The sequence below is a fragment of the Protopterus annectens genome, chromosome 1.part0, assembly GCF_019279795.1.
Source record: "Protopterus annectens isolate FY-2018-M chromosome 1.part0, PAN1.0, whole genome shotgun sequence".
NCBI lineage: Eukaryota > Metazoa > Chordata > Ceratodontiformes > Protopteridae > Protopterus > Protopterus annectens.
Genome location: NC_056725.1, coordinates 1,172,963,547 through 1,172,980,716, shown reverse-complemented (window position 1 = coordinate 1,172,980,716; position 17,170 = coordinate 1,172,963,547). Strand labels below are relative to the sequence as shown.

General features: G+C 44.7%; 1 protein-coding gene across 1 annotated transcript in view; it reads right to left on the bottom strand.

Moving 5' to 3' along the window:
• Positions 1-17,170, bottom strand: part of SEC63 (SEC63 homolog, protein translocation regulator) — a 1,535,741-nt gene that overhangs the window by 154,385 nt on the left and 1,364,186 nt on the right. The window contains exon 23 of the mRNA XM_044065412.1: positions 2,777-2,932. Within this exon, the coding sequence (XP_043921347.1) occupies positions 2,777-2,932 (156 nt within the window). The remainder of the gene's footprint in view (positions 1-2,776; positions 2,933-17,170) is intronic.

The window sequence follows — 17,170 nt, the reverse complement described above, 5'->3', positions numbered from 1 at the left end:
ATCCATGAAACTTGAAACAGCGACAGTTGTAAATGTTCGAAAAATCAGCAAATCGAAAAGCTGATTTTCGAACATGGTCGAAAAAAATTAGATAAAAGTGTAATGCAGGGGGCAACCCCCACTTTATTATTTTAACTCTGAGATCATACTACAGTGGGGGAAAGGAACCATTTTCCGATCCCCACTACAGTGCAAACTGCCCCAGAATGTCGAATGTGCAATGAACGAAACTCACTGTGCATTCGCTCAATGCACATTCGAACCTTTTTCCGTTCGGCGTTTGCAAACTTTGCAAACTGCCTTTCGGAACATTGCTGTTCGCCCTTGTGCAATACGCATATGTAAAGGTAAACCGTTGCCTCATTAGTTCTATAAAGTCCCCTTCACTGACATCAGAGTCCTTGGTGAGAGATTCTTCAGGAGAGTCAGAGTGCTTCCTCTTCCACTGTCTCTTCCTTTGCACTGTCTGGGAGAAAGACCGTAGGGGACAAGGAAGCAGCAGGGTAGCTACAAAACTGGGGCTATTCGAAGCCTGTTGGTGCAGGATGTCCAAGGACAGAGACCCTGGAAGGATGACAGGATAGGGATAGTTCTGATACTGAAACAGAGGCACTTCTCTTAGCATCTGACAAAAATCCTCTCTACATCGATCACTGAAGCAGAGGCCATCTGACCAGAAAGACAGCTCACCCTATACGAGGATCCAAGAAAAGCCACTGTTCCAATTACTGTCTCAGCTAAGTCTAAAGTTGAGACTGGAGCCAAGCTGTCCACAGTTGAAGCACCCAAGAGGTGGGACAGATAACCCTGAGTTAACCTTGACCCTGGACCTTTGGCTCTGACCTCATGGCTCTGGGATGTGCTTGGCCAGAGTCCAATGCATAGTCAGAAGTCAGTAGCGAGGCCAAACAGCTGTCAGCACCAAAGAAGGGGTGCCATGGGCTAGTGCTGGAACCACAGTAACTGGCATTCTGAGAAGGGATAGAAGAGGAGCAACAAAATGTGGGACTGTGAAAAGAGGTTTCCCCCACCCACGGGTGAAGGGATGTTCCCCAGGTCCATCTGGGGCTTGAAAGGCTCACATGAGCTGAGCCAGGTTGGATTCTTTGATGCTCGTGGAAGCCCTAATAGGCCATGAAGAAGTCATGGAAGGAGGATTACTGCATCAAAGCATGGGTTGCGCCACCTAATAGATCAAAAATGGAGAAGCCTTTACCCGATGGGTTGTAGGGAAAATGCCAGCTCTGGGGTGATGATCACAAATGGATCACAAATGGATCCAACTGAATTCCAAAAGGAAAAAGCAATTTATAAATTGAAAGTCTGTTTTGTGACAGAAGGATATGAAGGCCTCCAGGTCTTCTCCACCCTCAGCTACTTATCTGGATCTGGAATTAGTGCCATACCAGTACCAACATTACTTACTCAGACTTTTGATCTGACCAAGTCACCACATGTGGACGTTCCAAGTCAGCTTTTATCTGCAGCACTGAATTCCAGTTGGATCCATTCTCCATAGATGCAGGACAGCAGAGGAATAAAAGACTTCCGGACTGCCTGCAGAAAGGAGCAGTCAGGCAGCCCTTTAGGAATGGTGGATTTGCGTATTGGAAAAGGGCTCACAGCAATGGAAGCACTGTTTTGTTAAAAGTAGACCAAAGACCTAGTATCTAAGAGGAGAGGCCATCTACACTGTTCAAGAAATCGGACAGAAAGAAAGATGTCCATCAGCAGTCAAAATTTCGTCTCCCTTTCTGGCTCAGGTCCCTCAATAATCACCGAGTCCTCACCCTGTCCTGGGTCACTCTACTGTCCCATTCATTCTTCCAAAGGTGAGATTACTATGACCTATTTATTCCCTTAGGGGAAAGAAGTGAGAATGCTGGGAGTGGTGCCACAATTCATGTGGGAGACCAGCTTTTTGCTGTATGTCCCTATATTTTTCCCAATAACTGCCTGTAAACAACCAAGGGGTAGACATGCATGATCTGAAAAGAGGGGTATCACTCACGTCATCAAATGACAAAACTCCCAAATGCTCCACATCATCTAGTAACAAGTACTTCTCATTATTCCCCCAGTCTAAAACAGAGACTTTACCATGGAGTGTGCACTCAAGGCATCCAAAACTTTCCCTTTGACAGAGGGGAACAGGGAGTGTCAATCCCCCCACTACCCCAATCCCATCTATCTGGGTTGCAGTTGCTTCCTCTCTCATTCTTACAAGATATAGTGATCCTGTGGACAGAGTTTTTAAGGCAAAGAGGAAACACAAGTAGGTTGCCAGGGGTTTCTTCCATCTCACACATGCATGCAATCACACCTACAATTTACAGTCCCCACTACATCTATTGCATGTCTTTAGAATGTGGGAGAAAACCCAGTTGAACACAAGGAGGACATGCAGACTCCACACAATAGTTGCTAGCTCATTATTTAACACATACTTCATCAGTAATCCTTACGATGAACACTTATGAATACAAGCAGAATGTGCAAACATGATGGATTTTCCAGTACTATTAGTCTGGCATATAGAAACGCTACTCCAGAATTTCATACATGATCACACATTTTGTACTCTATTTTAAAAATGGGCTGATAACATAAACTAGCTATTGTCATCAATCTGATCAAAACTCTTCAGTCTCCCACACTGCACTGCATTAAACTAAACGTTGCCACTATGTTAGATCTTGCTAATAAATGGTTGCACAAAGTTCTACTATCTGGTTAACGGTGTACTTCTAATTGTGTAACCAACAACTCAACCTACTGCTTCATCATCTTTGTTGTCCTTCTCGAGTACTTCTTTATCTGTATCTGCATCACTTCCATCCTCCTTTTCACTTTGGGAATCTTTAATGTTATCATCTTCTTCAGAGTCACTCCCTTTATCTGAAATATCCTCATCGTCTTTAATGGCCACTTCCTGAAAAAGATTTCAAAAGCAAATATGTAAAGCCTATTTTAAAACGATTATGAATGCAATTCTGGGTAACAGCAGCGTATAAAGTCATTTTAGATAACTACACAGTTTTCTAATACAAGCGTTCATAATGAGGAATCATGATTGTGACTTTGTGGGAATGTGGGAAAAATTCTTGGCTAGGCTTATAAGGGCCTCTCGGCCAATAGCCAAGTATCATCCTATGAACCTATGATAAAAGCCAAATCAAAACTGAACTTGCTTATGTAGACTAAAGCTCACAAGATTATTTAATATGAAAGTATCAAAGTCTGCGTTTTTATTGCAAACAAAATTTTTATCAACATTATTTTAACTAAAAAAGTTAAAACACAAATAGCTAAATCAGACTGTCACAGCTGACCCACCAAGTATACCATTCCAAAATGCAGTTTCCCATCAAGCAGTTACAAAAAAGTATACTGAATCAAGATAACATGCTATGCAGTAACATAAAACAAACACCAAGCAAATGCTGCAGTTATAAAAACATCACATAAACAATGTGTGCTCATCAGGATCAGCAGGGGACAGTCCACAGACTCTTACATATGCAGACTGCAGAAGAATGACAGTATGGAAAGTACAGTTGTGTACACTTACCATAAATGTAGATGTTCAAGTGTATTCACTGTTGCAGTCATCACATTTGGGTTATGTGCTTGCAGTAGCCCGCAGTCGGCCTGATTATCAAAGTCTTGGGTCCTGCGTCAGTTGCTGTCTCAACTTCCATGACGTCAGGTAGTCAGGGGTATAAAGCATGCAGCCGACGCATTACATCAGTTTTTCTTGCCCCAGATGTCAGGTGCCCCCATAATGGGAAGCAATTATATATACAAAGTTACACCTCCAACAAAAAAGCAAATACACCAAAAAGCTTTAAGCACAGTAAACAAGAATAGAGGTATAGCCAATAGAAGTCAGGGGGCTGGAGGGAGGGTAACTAGGACTGCAACAGTGAATACACTCAAACATCTACATTTATGTTAAGTGTACACTACTGTACTATGTTCTTCATGTTTCACTGTTGCAGTCATCACATTTGGGTAGATTCACAAAGCCAAGGATGGGAGGAGGAAATTAGACAGCATTAGGACCAGCTATAAGGCCCTGCAAGACTGCAGTGACAAAGCCAGCTCTGGATTTACAGAAAATTGGCAAATGGTACTGCTTGGTGAAGATATGTACAGAACTCCAGGTAGCAGCTTCTAGGATGTCGCTAGTACGGACACCTCTGAGAAAGGCTGTAGCTGGAGAAGCAGCCCTGGTTGAATGTGGTCTTATCCCCTGTGGGATAGGTTTTCCATGGTGCTTATAGCAGAAATGAATGCAATGGCCTATCCATTTAGAAATGGTTTGCTTTGAAATGGCCTTCCCCTCTGCCCCTGCAGCAAATGCAACCAGCAGCTGTTCAGATTTCATGAGAGGTTTAGTCCTGTCCAAGTAAAATCTAGAGTGTAGTATTCATTCCCCTTTGTTCTGTGGATTAGAAAAGAAGGTTGGCAAATGAATGGACTGGGCCACACTGGATACCACCTTGGTCATGAAGGAGGGACTGGTCCTGAGGGACACCCTGTCCACAAGAAAGATGATGAAAGGCTCCACTGCCATGAGGGCCTATAATTCAGACACCCTTCTTGCTGAAGTGATGGCTAAAAGAAAGGCTGTTTTCCAAGAAAGGAATTTCAACTCTGCATTTGCAGCTGGCTCAAAAGGAGGTACAGTGAGTTTTTCCAATACAAAGTTAAGGGTCCCAGGCTGGAGTAGGGGCTTGCCTGGGTGGTCTTAAGCTTTTGACCCCTCTGAAGAATTGCTTCAGCAGTGGATGAGAGAAGAGGGGTGGTTCTGTGTTGTAATGAGCTGAAATGGCTGAGGCATGAATTTTGATGGAGGAAAAGGAAAGGCCCTTGTGAAGCATCTCAGTTAAGTATTGAAGAATATGAGGTAAATTGGGCACTGCTCTGGCCACCCCCTGAGTTTGGTTCAAGGAACAGAATCTTTTCCATTTTTCAGCATAGGATTTTCTAGTACTAGGCCTCCTTGCCTCCAAGATGACATCCAACACTTACTTACTGAGGGATGGTAACAGAGAGATCAGGTAATTAGCCATGCCGCCAGGTTCAGGGTTTGAAGCTGTGGGTGCAGAATCTGGCCCTCCTGCTGGGAAAGCAGGCAGGGGTCTGAGGCAGGTGCCATGGTGCCAGCAGTGACACACTGCGCAAAAGCGGGTACCCACTGTTGGAGTGGCCAGTCCGGTGCAATCAGTACCGTCCTTGGTTTGTCCTGTTTCATCTTTAGTAATACATTGGAGGGGAGAGGCATAAACTGAAAGGTTTTTCCAGGTGAAGGACAGGGCATCCACTTTCTAAGCTTGTTTGTGGGGAGTCCTTGTGCAGAATTTGTCAAGTTGGTAGTTCTGGGGGGAAGCAAACAGGTCTATCTCTGGGCTCCCCCATTTGTTTCTCAACATGTTGAATATCTTTGGTTCCAGTTTCCATTTGAGTGGATCCATGAAATTTCTGCTTAGTTCATCTGCCAGTGTATTTAGCTTTCCTGGCAGGAATTGAGCCTGTAGGTGCACTTGGTAGCTCAAGGCGGTCTTCCACAGAGCCATGGCTAGTCTGCAGGTATGAGTGGGTTCCCCCCTGCTTGTTTATGTACCACATAACAGTGGTGTTGCCCATCTTTACTATTAATTGTCCTGGAAGAATGTGGTCCTTGAAGGCTGTCAGAGCATTCTGTACAGCTAACATTTCTTTTTGATTGATATGCAGGTGCATTTGATTTGGGTTCCATTTGCCCTGAATGCACTTCCCTGCTAAGTGAGCCCCCCCCCGCCCCATGCATAGTCTGATGTGGCTGTTGTTAGGGTTTGGGCAGCAGGGGGTAGAGTGAATGGCAGTCCCTTGTTTTGGTGGCAGGCCTCTGCCAATCAAAGAAACTTTTATCTGTACACAAGTATGATAGGAATCACTGCTTCTAGATCCTGAGAATGTTGACACCATAGGCTTTTTAGATACCTTTGTAGTTTCCTCATATGCAGTCTTGCATATGGAATTAGGAGAATGCAGGAGGCCATGAACCCCATGGCTTGCAGCATTTTCCTTGCACATAGCTGGGTCTTTGTGGCCAGCAGTTTGAAGTAGGCTGTCAAATCAACTTGTTTCTCTGGTGTGAGGAAAGCCATCTGGGAAGTTGTGTTCAAGCTTGCTCCCAGGAATACAATTTGTTGGCAGGGTACAAGATGTGATTTCTTTTCGTTTATGGTGTATTCCAGAGAAGTTAGCAATTTCTGTACAAATGTCAGATGATTCAATAGTACGTCCTGGCTTTCTGCCTGAATTAGACAATCGTCCAGGTATGGGTTTATTTGACTATTTCTTTGCCTGCAAACTGCAAAGACTGGAGCTAGGCACTTTGTGAATACCCTGGGCGCAGTAGATAAGCCAAAGGGCAGTGCAGAGAACTGATAATGCATGTAGCCTTCTTTGAAGAGTGGGTATCTTTTGTAAGATTCCCTTATTGGGATGTGCAGGTAGGCTTCCTTTACATCCAGTGTTGCCAACCAGGCATCCTTGCCTAGCATAGGAAGCAGCTGGTGAAGAGTTAGCATCTTAAATTTTGGGATCACCAAAAATGTATTTAGGATAGAAAGGTCCAGGATAGGTCACCAGGAGTTGTCTTTTCTGGGCACCAGGAAAAGTCTTGAGTAGAAACCTTGTCCCTTTTCCACTTCTGGGACAGGATGAATAGCCCTGATACATAAGAGAGAGAGAGAACTTGCTTTTGAGCCTCTGCCCACTGATTTGGGGGTAGATCTGGCAAACTGTTTCGGGTTGGTAAGGAATGGAAGTGGAATCTGTATCCTTGGGAAACTATATTTAAAACCCATTTGTCCTGAGTAATGAGTTCCCAATTTTTTGCCTGCAGGGCAATCTTTCTCCCTAAAGGAACAGTCAGTTGTGCAGGGCTTGGAAGTTTTAAAGTTAAGTCATTGAGACAGTTTACCATAGGGGGAGTCTTACTACTCCCTGCTTGGGAAGTGGGAGCCCCCCATTGCTTAGTCCTGTGAGTACCTTGGGAATGAAGCCTGGGTGTTCTGCTGGGTCTGGGTTTGGACTGAGAAGGCCTGGAAGAGGCAGGAGAGGACCAATTCTTAGAGGGCCAATGCCTACTAAATCTGGGAGGCTGTACTTGCAGGAAATCTTTAACAGTTTGCATAGATTTAGCTTTTTCCTCCAACTTTTTAAGTACTACTTCTGCTTTGTTGCCAAACAGGCGGTCTTGGTTTAAGGCAGCATCCAGCAATTTAGCTTTAACATGATCTGACAAAGACTGCTCCTTCAGCCAAGCATATCTTCTAAGTACAGACCCAGTGACAGCAGCCCTGCAAGATGCCTCTAATGAATCAAAACCACATTGCAAAGTATGTTTTCCAACTTGTTCAGGAGAATGCATTAAATCCTGTAAATCTATTTTCAGCACAGTCAGGAATCAACATCATTTTCTGTTTAAGCAATCCAATAATATGCTGCTGATACTTAAACATATGAAACTGGCAGTTTAAGGCCCTAATGGCCAAGGTTGCAGAAGTGTATACCTTCTTACCCCATCTATCCAGCACCCTGGAATCTCTATCAGAAGGGGTAGGATTTTTAGTAGTAGTAGCCTTAATGCCCTTGGGTCCCTGTGAAATGGTCTCAGGATCCGCAGTAGGATTTTTAAAGAAGAACTTTTGACAGTCAGGAAAGTAGAGTTGTGTACACTTACCACAAATGTAGATGTTCGATTGTATTCACTGTTGCAGTCATTACATTTGGGTAATCTGCTGGCAGGTTGCCCTCAGTCGGCCTGATTAACAAAGTCTTGGGTCCTGTGTCGGTTGCTGTCCCTTCTTCCATGATGTCAAGTCGTCAGGGGTATAAAACATGCAGCCGACGCCATTACATCAGTTTTTCTTGCCCCAGATGTCAGGTGCCCCCCACATGGGGAGCAAAATATATGTATGTATACAATTTAAAACACAAAAAATACACCTCCAAACAAAAAGCAAATACACCGAAAAGGCTGTTAAGCATAGTGAAAGAAAGGAGAGGTATAGTAAGAGAAAAAAAACAGGGGGCTGGAGGGTGGGTAACCAGGACTGCAACAGTGAATACACTCGAACATCTACATTTATGGTAAGTGTACACAACTGCACTATGTTCTTCGTGTTTCACTGTTGCAGTCATTACATTTGGGTAGAATCCCAAAGCTATGGTTGGGAGGATGGATTTATACAGCATTAGGAGCAGCTATAAGGCCCTGCAGGACAGCAGTGGCAAAGCCAGCTCTGGATTTAGAGAAGAGAGGTAAATGGTAATGTTTGGTGAACGTATGAACTGAGCTGTAGGTAGCGGCTTCTAGAATGTCTCTGGTAGGAAGCCCTCTGAGAAAGGCTGCAGAAGTAGATGCAGCCCTGGTGGAATGAGATCTGATCCCCTTGGAGACAGGTTTACCATGGTGCATATAGCAGAAACGAATACAATGGCTTACCCATTTGGAAATAGTCTGCTTTGAAATAGCTTTACCCTCTGCCCCCGCAGCAAATGCCACCAATAGTTGTTCAGATTTTCTTAGAGATTTTGTCCTGTTTAAGTAGAATCTTAGTTGTCTGTGTACATCCAATGAATGCAGAATCCGCTGACCCTTGTTCTGTGGATTGGGAAAGAAAGTTGGCAGATGAATGGTCTGATTAAGAGCCACATTGGATACCACCTTAGGCATAAAGGATGGATTGGTCCTGAGAGCCACCCTGTCAGGATGAAAAATAATGTAAGGCACCACTGCCATAAGAGCCTGTAATTCGAAAATCCTTCTAGCTGAAGTGACTGCTAAAAGGAAAGCTGATTTCCGAGTTAGGTCCGCAGTAGCAGCTGGCTCAAAAGGAGGTAGAGTGAGGTTTTCCAAAACAAAATTGAGGTCCCATGCAGGAGCTGATGCTCTCCTGGGAGGTCTTAAATTTTTGGCCCCTCTGAGATATTGTTTTAGCAGATGAGATAAGAGGGGAGGTTCTGTGTTGTAATGAGCTGAAATGGCAGAGGCATGGATTTTTATGGAAGAAAAAGATAGACCCTTGTAAAGCATCTCAGTTAAGTACTGCAGAATCCGAGGAATACTGAGCATTGCTGTGCTTATTCCTTGTGATTGGTTCAAGGCAGAGAATCTTTTCCATTTGTCAGCATAAGATTTTCTAGTACTAGGCCTTCTAACCTCCAAAATGACATCCACCACAGGTTTGCTGAGAGATGTCAAGGGTGAAATTAGTTGATTAACCACGCTGCAAGATTCAAAGTTTGGAGCGGAGTGTGCAGAATTTGGCAGTTCTGCTGAGACAGTAGCTAAGGTGTCTGAGGCAGGTGCCACGGAGGAAGGTGTGACACATGGCGCAGGAGTGGATACCAGTGTTGGCGAGGCCAGTCTGGAGCAATGAGAATCATTTTTGGTTTGTCCTGTCGGACTTTTAGTAGGACATTGGAGAGCAGAGGCAGAGGGGGGAAAAGCTTAGACTGATAGGTTTTTCCAGCTGAATGATACAGCATCCACTTTCCAAGCTTGTTTGTGATGAATTCTTGTGCAGAATTTGTCCAACTGATAGTTCTGGGGTGAGGCAAAAAGATCTACGTCCTGGCTCCCCATTTGCGTGTCAACATGTTGAAAATTTGTGGTTCCAGTTTCCATTTGTAAGCATAGTATGATGCGTCTGTAGTCAGGGTTTGGGTGGCAGGGGGTGGAGTGAATGACAGTCCCTTGTTTTGGTGACAGGCCTCTGCCCACCGTAGAAACTCTAGTTGCAGGCAAGGTATGATAGGAATCATTGTTTCCAGGCTGTGACAATGTTGACTCCATAAGCTCTTTAGGTACCAATGAAGTTTCTTCATATGGAATTAGAAAAATGCAGGAGGCCATGAACCCCAAGGCCTGCAGAATTTGTCTTGCAGATAGCTGGGTTTTTGTGGCCACCTGTTTGAAGTAAGTCATCAATTGAATTTGCTTTTCTGGCATAAGGTAAGTCATCTGGGCAGTTGTATTCAAGCTTGCACCCAGGAATGTATTTTTTTGAGAGGGTACCAGTTGTGATTTATTTTCGTTTATGGTGTACCCTAGACAAGTTAGAACCCTTTTTACAAATGCCAGATGTTTTAGAAGAGTGTCCTTGTTTTCTGCCTGAATTAGACAATCATCAAGCTATGGATAAATTTGAATATTTCTTTGCCTGCAAAATGCAATTACTGGTGCCAGGCACTTTTTTGAAGACCCTGAGTGCAGTAGATAAGCCAAAGGGCAGTGCAGAGAACTGCTAATGCAAGTAGCCTGCTTTGAAGCGGAGGTATCTTCTGCAAGATTCCCTGATTGGGATATGCAGGTAAGCCTCTTTTAAGTCTAGAGTTACCAACCAGGCATCTATGCCTAGCATAGGTAGTAACTGCTGAAGAGTCAGCATCTTGAATTTTGGAATGTCCAGACATGTATTTAGAATGGATAAGTCCAGAATTGGACGCCATGATTTGTCTTTTCTGGGTACCAGGAAAAGTCTTGAATAGAAACTTTGTCCCTTTTCCTTTTCTGGTTGAATAGCCCCCATATTCATGAGGGACATAACTTGTTTCTGGGCCTCTGCCCACTGATTTGGAGGCAGATCTGGCCATCCGTTTGGGATTGGCAATGTGTGGAAATGAAATATGTATCCCTGGGATACTACATTTAAAACCTATTTGCTCTGGGTAATCAGTTGCCAGTTTCGTGCATGAAGTGCCAGTTTTCCCCCCAAAGGGGTGGCCAAAAGATAAGTGCTTGGTGACTGCAGTGGAAAGTCATTGAGACTGTTTACCGTAGGGAGGTGCCTTGTTGCCTCCAGATTTGGAGGTGGAGGCACCCCATTGCTTTCTTCTAAAGGTTCCTTGCGACTGAAATCTGCAGCCTTTGGAATGTCTAGATTTGACCCGAGTGGCTCTCGTGGGTACTGGAAAGGACCAGTTCTTAGTAGGCCAGTGCCTACTAAATCTGGGTGGCTGCACTTGTAAGAAATCTTTCACAGTTTGCATAGATTTAGCTTTATCTTCCATCTTTTTCAAAACTTCTTCAGCCTCATTACCAAAGAGACTGTCCTCTTGTAAAGGAGCATCCAATAATTTTGCTTTACATGGTCAGGCAGACTTTGCTCCTTGAGCCAAGCATGCCTTCTTATCACAGATCCAGTTACAGCAGCCCTGCAAGAGGCCTCCAAGGAATCAAAACCAGGTTGCAAAGTATGTTTTCCAACTTGTTCAGCTGAATGTAATAAATCCTGCAACTCTATTTTCCACACAGTCAGAAATCAACATAATTTTTTGTTTAAGTAAACCCATGACATGCTGTTGATACTTAAGCATATGAAATTGACAGTTTAAAGCCCTGATTGCCAAGGCTGCAGAAGTGTAAACCTTCTTACCCCATCTATCCAGTGCCCTGGAATCTCTGTCAGAAGGGGTAAGATTTTTAGCAGTAGAGGCCTTAACGCCCTTAGGACCCTGAGAAATGGTTTTTGAAAAGGAATTTGTGGGAGTCAGGAACCCTGTAGTATCTGTCTGGCTTATTAGCAGCCAGAGGCAGGGAATCAGGAGTCATACTGTATTCAGAGAAAACATCATCAACAATGTCTAGAACACAAGGTATAGCCAAAGGCCGATACTGAGGAAGAAGAAGAAAATCCCAAAGTCTCTTTTTAGATTCAGAGAAATCCTGACTCTCCCAGTGGAAGTGTTCCTTTAAGGTATGCAAAGTTTCTCCAAAAGAGAAATCCTCAGGGGGAGAAGCAGAAGGGATGGTCTTCTGCATCAGAGTCCTCAAAAGTGGTTATAGATAAATCCTGACCAGAAGAGGAATCAGAAGAAATGGAAACCTGATCTGAAGATTCATAGTCAGTGCCTTGCCTAGGCCTCTTAGGATCAGGGGGATGGGTACCCCTGATCAAGGTAATTAAATCTTCAGCCATTTTGATAATTTTTTTTTAGGCATTGGTGCCTGTACACATGACCCAAGCGTCAGTTTTTTAGACATAGTAGTTTTTGGTCTTAGTTTTGAAGATGGCTTCGGTTTAATATACAAATCTTTAGGCCTGAAAACACCCTCAGAAGCTGGTGCCTGCTCAGCGGCTCCGGACCCATCTAAGGTAGAGACATCCGCGGGTTCAAAACTTAAAGAATCCCGTGGCATACTGGACTTTGAATGGGTCTCAGTAGAGGCCTGCGAATCAAAAGTAGTGGGCATCAGAGGCTGCGAATGCGCCACACTGAGTATCGGTGAACCGGCTACTGGCTTAGGAGAAGCATAGTCATTTATTTTGGACCTCGGTCTGTCTCTGTCTTTTTCTTTGCATTTTTTAGGTATTCCGGTAGTCAGATTGCTAACCTATGACATTTCTGGACAGTTAAATCTTGAGCCAAAATATTTAGAAGCAAAAATATACCGACGTTTAATCGTGCATTGATTAAATGTAGCACAAAACCGACAGCAAGGCATGTTGTGGTCAGGGCCTAGGCAAGGAATACAGTACAAATGAAAATCCTTATGAGGTATTTGCTTCCTGCAGGTAATGCAATTATTAACTTTTACTGACATCAGTAAAGAGCAAGAAAAAGTTTCCCCACCTGGGTACTTAGCTTTTAGTTGAAGACTTTGGTTCTAAAACTCAAAAATGAAAATTTCAGGAGTCGGCCGACCGGCACTTGCGAACTGCTTCTGCTTCGGTCACCACGTGACAAGAAAGACTGATGTAATGGTGTCGGCTGCATGTTATATACCCCTGATGACCTGACGTCATGGAAGAAGGGACAGCAACCGATGCAGGTCCCAAGACTTTGTTAATCAGGCCGACTGAGGCCAACCTGCCAGCAGATTACCCAAATGTAATGACAAACAGTGAAACACAAAGAAAGTACAGTTTTGTACCTACCATAAATGTAGATGTTCGAGTGCTCATACAGCTGCAGTCATAACAGATGGGTTATCCTGCCGTCAGGTGGGTCCTCGGTCGGCCAAATTCCAAAGTCTAGGTCTGGCGTCGGTTGTCGTCGCTTCTTCCCTGATGTCAGTGCGGCAGGGGTATAAAAGAGGCAGCCGACGCAATTTTCTTCAGTTTTTCTTGCCCCAGATGTCAGGTGCCCCCAGAAGGAAGGCAAACATAATGTTATGCAAAAATGCAATGTTGATAAATCAAAAACAGTAGTTGCAAGCAAATACACCATAAAAGAATACCCCAAAAAGGTTACATGAAAAGTGTTTCTCATAAGGCCTGTCCTAAGAGGGGATGGAGGGAGAGAAACCTGGACTGCAGCTGTATGAGCACTCGAGCATCTACATTTATGGTAGGTACAAAACTGTACTATGTTCATCGTGCATACAGCTGCAGTCATAACAGATGGGTAGAATCCCAAAGCTAAGTAAGGGTGGTAGGCACTAAGTGGAACTAGGAGGGGCTAGGATGCCCTGCAGGACTGCAGTGGCAAAGCCCGCTCTAGATTTTGAGTATAGTGGGAGGTGATAGTGCTTGGAGAAAGTGTGCGCTGAACTCCAGGTGGCTGCTTCCAAAATGTCCTTGGTAGGGACCCCCCTGAGGAAGGCTGCAGAGGTAGCTGTGGCTCTGGTGGAGTGGGATCTGATGCATGCAGGCACAGTTTTTCCATGAAAAGAGTAACAAAAGCGTATAGGTTCATAGGTTTATACTACGCTTTCTGCCCTAAGGCATTTATAAGCCTAGCCCAAATTTTTGTGGCTTACGCCACCCCTTATATGAAAAAATACTGTGCCCATTAGTTTGTTGTGCCTCTGTCCAGCAGTGACACAGAGATGATTCCCGGGGTAAACCTACGATCTCCCATCCACAGGTCTAGATTTCTCTTGAACAGAGTCAGCGAGGTGCTCTGCCTCACATGGACCGGGATTTTATTCCACAGCATAGGGAGTCTGAGTGATAAATCTATCCCTCCAGCACGTCCTATTTATATCCGTGCTAAGGTTTAAGTCGCTTGCTCTAGTGGTTTTGGTGGATTTGGATTTTTTGAGGTGGAGCATGTCCATTAATTCCGGGTTGGACATGGCCTTGTATGTCAGGCACATGTCACCTCTGAGCAGACGGTATGCGACTGAATAGAGCTGGAGTTTCTTCAATCTGGCAGCATATGACAGATTTTGGAGTCCCTTTATCCTTTTGGTGAGGAACGTTTGGGGTCTCTCCAATTGCTGCAGATGTCGGGTGAGATACATCCCAAATGGGGCATTGTACTCGATCATTGGTCTGATAAGTGAAGCGTACAGGGAACAATGACCTCACTAGATCTGGATGTGAATCCCTTCATGATCAGGTGGGCAATGTAGAAGGTCTTTCTAACCACTTTAGCAACGCGAGTGTCAAAAGAAAGGCCACTGTCAACCTGGGTCCCCAGGTCCCTGATAACCTCTTCTGTGCTTAGTGGATTGCCACCTATATGGTAGCTTGGGATTACCTTGTTTTTCCCGAAGGGTATGACTATACATTTTTTGGCGTTTAACTTCAGGCCATGGCTCTGGCACCAGCTATCTGTTTCTGTGAGTCCCTTCTGAAGGATATCCGTGTCCAATGCACTTTCCACTATGGCACCCAGTTTGCAGTAGTCTGCAAACTTTGTCAGCCAAAGTCCTCCCATGTTGGCCTGTACTTCTGAGAAGTAGATGCCAAACAATAGGGGGCCAAAGACCGAGCCCTGTGGGACACCACTTGTGACCGGCTTGGAGTCTGACATAGCACCAGCAACTCTAACCCTGTGGGTTCTGTCCTTAAGCCAGTTTGCAACCCATCTTGTGACATATGGGTTTACATTTAAGCTGGTAGTTTTTTTACAATACCGAGTGGGGTATTGTGTCGAAAGCCTTTGCAAGGTCAAGGTAGGCTGTATGGACTGCCTTTCCCTCATCAATGGCCTTGGTGACTGTTTCGAAGAAGTCTACCAAGTTCAAAAGGCATGATCTTCCCTTGACAAAGCCAAACTGGGTCGGGTCCAATGTCTGCAAGTCCCCTATATCTTTGTTTATGAGCTCCATTATGATCCTCTACATAGCTTTGCAGACTAGACTTGTTAAGCTTATGGGGCAGTAATTACCAGGGTCCGTAGAGGCGCCGCCTTTGTGGAGTGGGACCACAGTTGCCGTATGCCACTCCTTGGGCACCTATCCTGTGGTAAGGCTGAGATTAAACAGCTGCCTTATGTGCGGGTTTAATTCCTCATTTAGCTCGTGTAGCACACAGCCAGTATGCAGTGGGCTATCCATTTTGAAATTGTCTGTTTGGAAATAGCCTTTCCTTGAGCACCTGCAGCATAGGACACAAAGAGTTGCTCAGATTTTCTGAATGGCTTTGTCCTGTCTAAATAGTATCGAAGTTGTCTGTGAATGTCCAAGGAATGTAGTAGTCTTTCCCCTTTGTTTTGTGGATTAGGATAAAAGGTAGGTAAGTGGAAAGTCTGATTCAAAGCTACACTGGATACTACCTTTGGCATAAAGGTAGGATTGGTTCGTAAGGAAACTCTGTCCTGATGGAAAATGATGAATGGTTGCACAGCCATGAGGGCCTGTAGTTCCGAAACCCTGCGTGCTGAGGTGATAGCCAGAAGAAAGGCTGTTTTCCATGACAAGTACTGTAACTCTGTTGAAGAAGCTGGCTCGAAGGGAGGAAGGGTCAGCTTTTCCAATATGAAGTTGAGGTCTCAAGCAGGGACTGGTGGTTTCCTTGGGGGTTTTATATTCTTTGCCCCTCTGAGGAACTGCCTTAAGAGAGGATGAGAGAATAAAGGAGGATCTGTGTTGTATTGTGCAGAAATGGCTGAAGCATGGATCTTGATGGAGAAGGAACATCTCAGCTAGGTACTGTAAAATTTGAGGTATATTTATTACCCAAGGATTCTGTCCCTTTTCTTGATTCCAGGCACAAAATCGTTTCCATTTGGCAGAGTAGGCCTTTCTAGTAGAAGGTCTTCTGGCCTCCAAGATGACATCCTGCACCTCCTGGGAGAGGAGAAACTGTTGGGAAATCAAGGAATTCTCCATGCAGCTAGATTTAGAGTTTTGAGATGGCTGTGAAGGGTTTTGTAGTTGTGCTGGGACAACAGAAGAGGGACTAGAGGTAGGATCCATGGTGGGGAATGTGTCAGGCTCTTCAGGAGCAGATACCAATGTTGTCTTGGCCAGTCTGGAGCTATGAGAATCATTTTCGGCCTCTCTGCTCCGGCTTTTAATAGAACTTTGGGCAGCAGAGGAAGAGGCGGGAAGGCATAGACTGTCAATGTTGCCCAATTGAAGGAAAGTGCGTCCACTTTCCAGGCCTGTGGATGAGAGGTCCTTGAACAAAATTTTTTCAACTGGCAATTTCTGTGGGAAGCAAAGAGATCTAGGTCTGGCTGTCCCCATGCCAGAGTTATCTTTGTGAAAACTTGAGGATGCAACTTCCATTCGTGTGGATCTGCCATATTTCTGCTTAGGTTGTCTGCCAGTGTGTTTTCCTTCCCTGGCAGGAATTGTGCCTGTAGTTGAATTTGCAATTCCAGTGCTGTGCTCCATAGGGTCATGGCTTGTCTGCACAGGGGGTATGAATGAGTTCCCCCCGGTTTGTTTATGTACCACATCACTGTGGTGTTGTCTGTCCTTATCAATAGCTGGCCTGGATGCAGTAGGTCTTTGAAGGTCATAATAGCCTTTTGCACGGCTAGCATTTCCTTTTGGTTGATGTGAAGGTGCTTCTCTTTTCGGGTCCATTTTCCCTGGATGCACTGATCTGTTGTGTGCTCCCCAGGCGTAGTCTGGAGCGTCTGTTGGGATGATTTGAGTTGCTTGAGGTACACAGAAAGGAAGACCTGTGTTTCTTTGGCAAGCTTGAGCCCACCACATAAATTCCTTTTGAAGGCATGGAATGAGTGGTATAATTGCTTCCAAGCTGTGGCTGTGTTGAGACCATAAGTTTTTTAGGTACCATTGAAGTTTCCTCATATGGAGCTTTGCACATGGGATTAGTAGGATGCAAGATGCCATGAATCCCAGAGCCTGCAGGACTTTCCTTGCAGTTAGCCTGGTGTAAGTTGCCATTTTCTGAAGTATTGAGACAGTTGCCCTTGCTTGTCTGGCGTGAGGTAGGCCATCTGGGTGGTTGTATCCAAG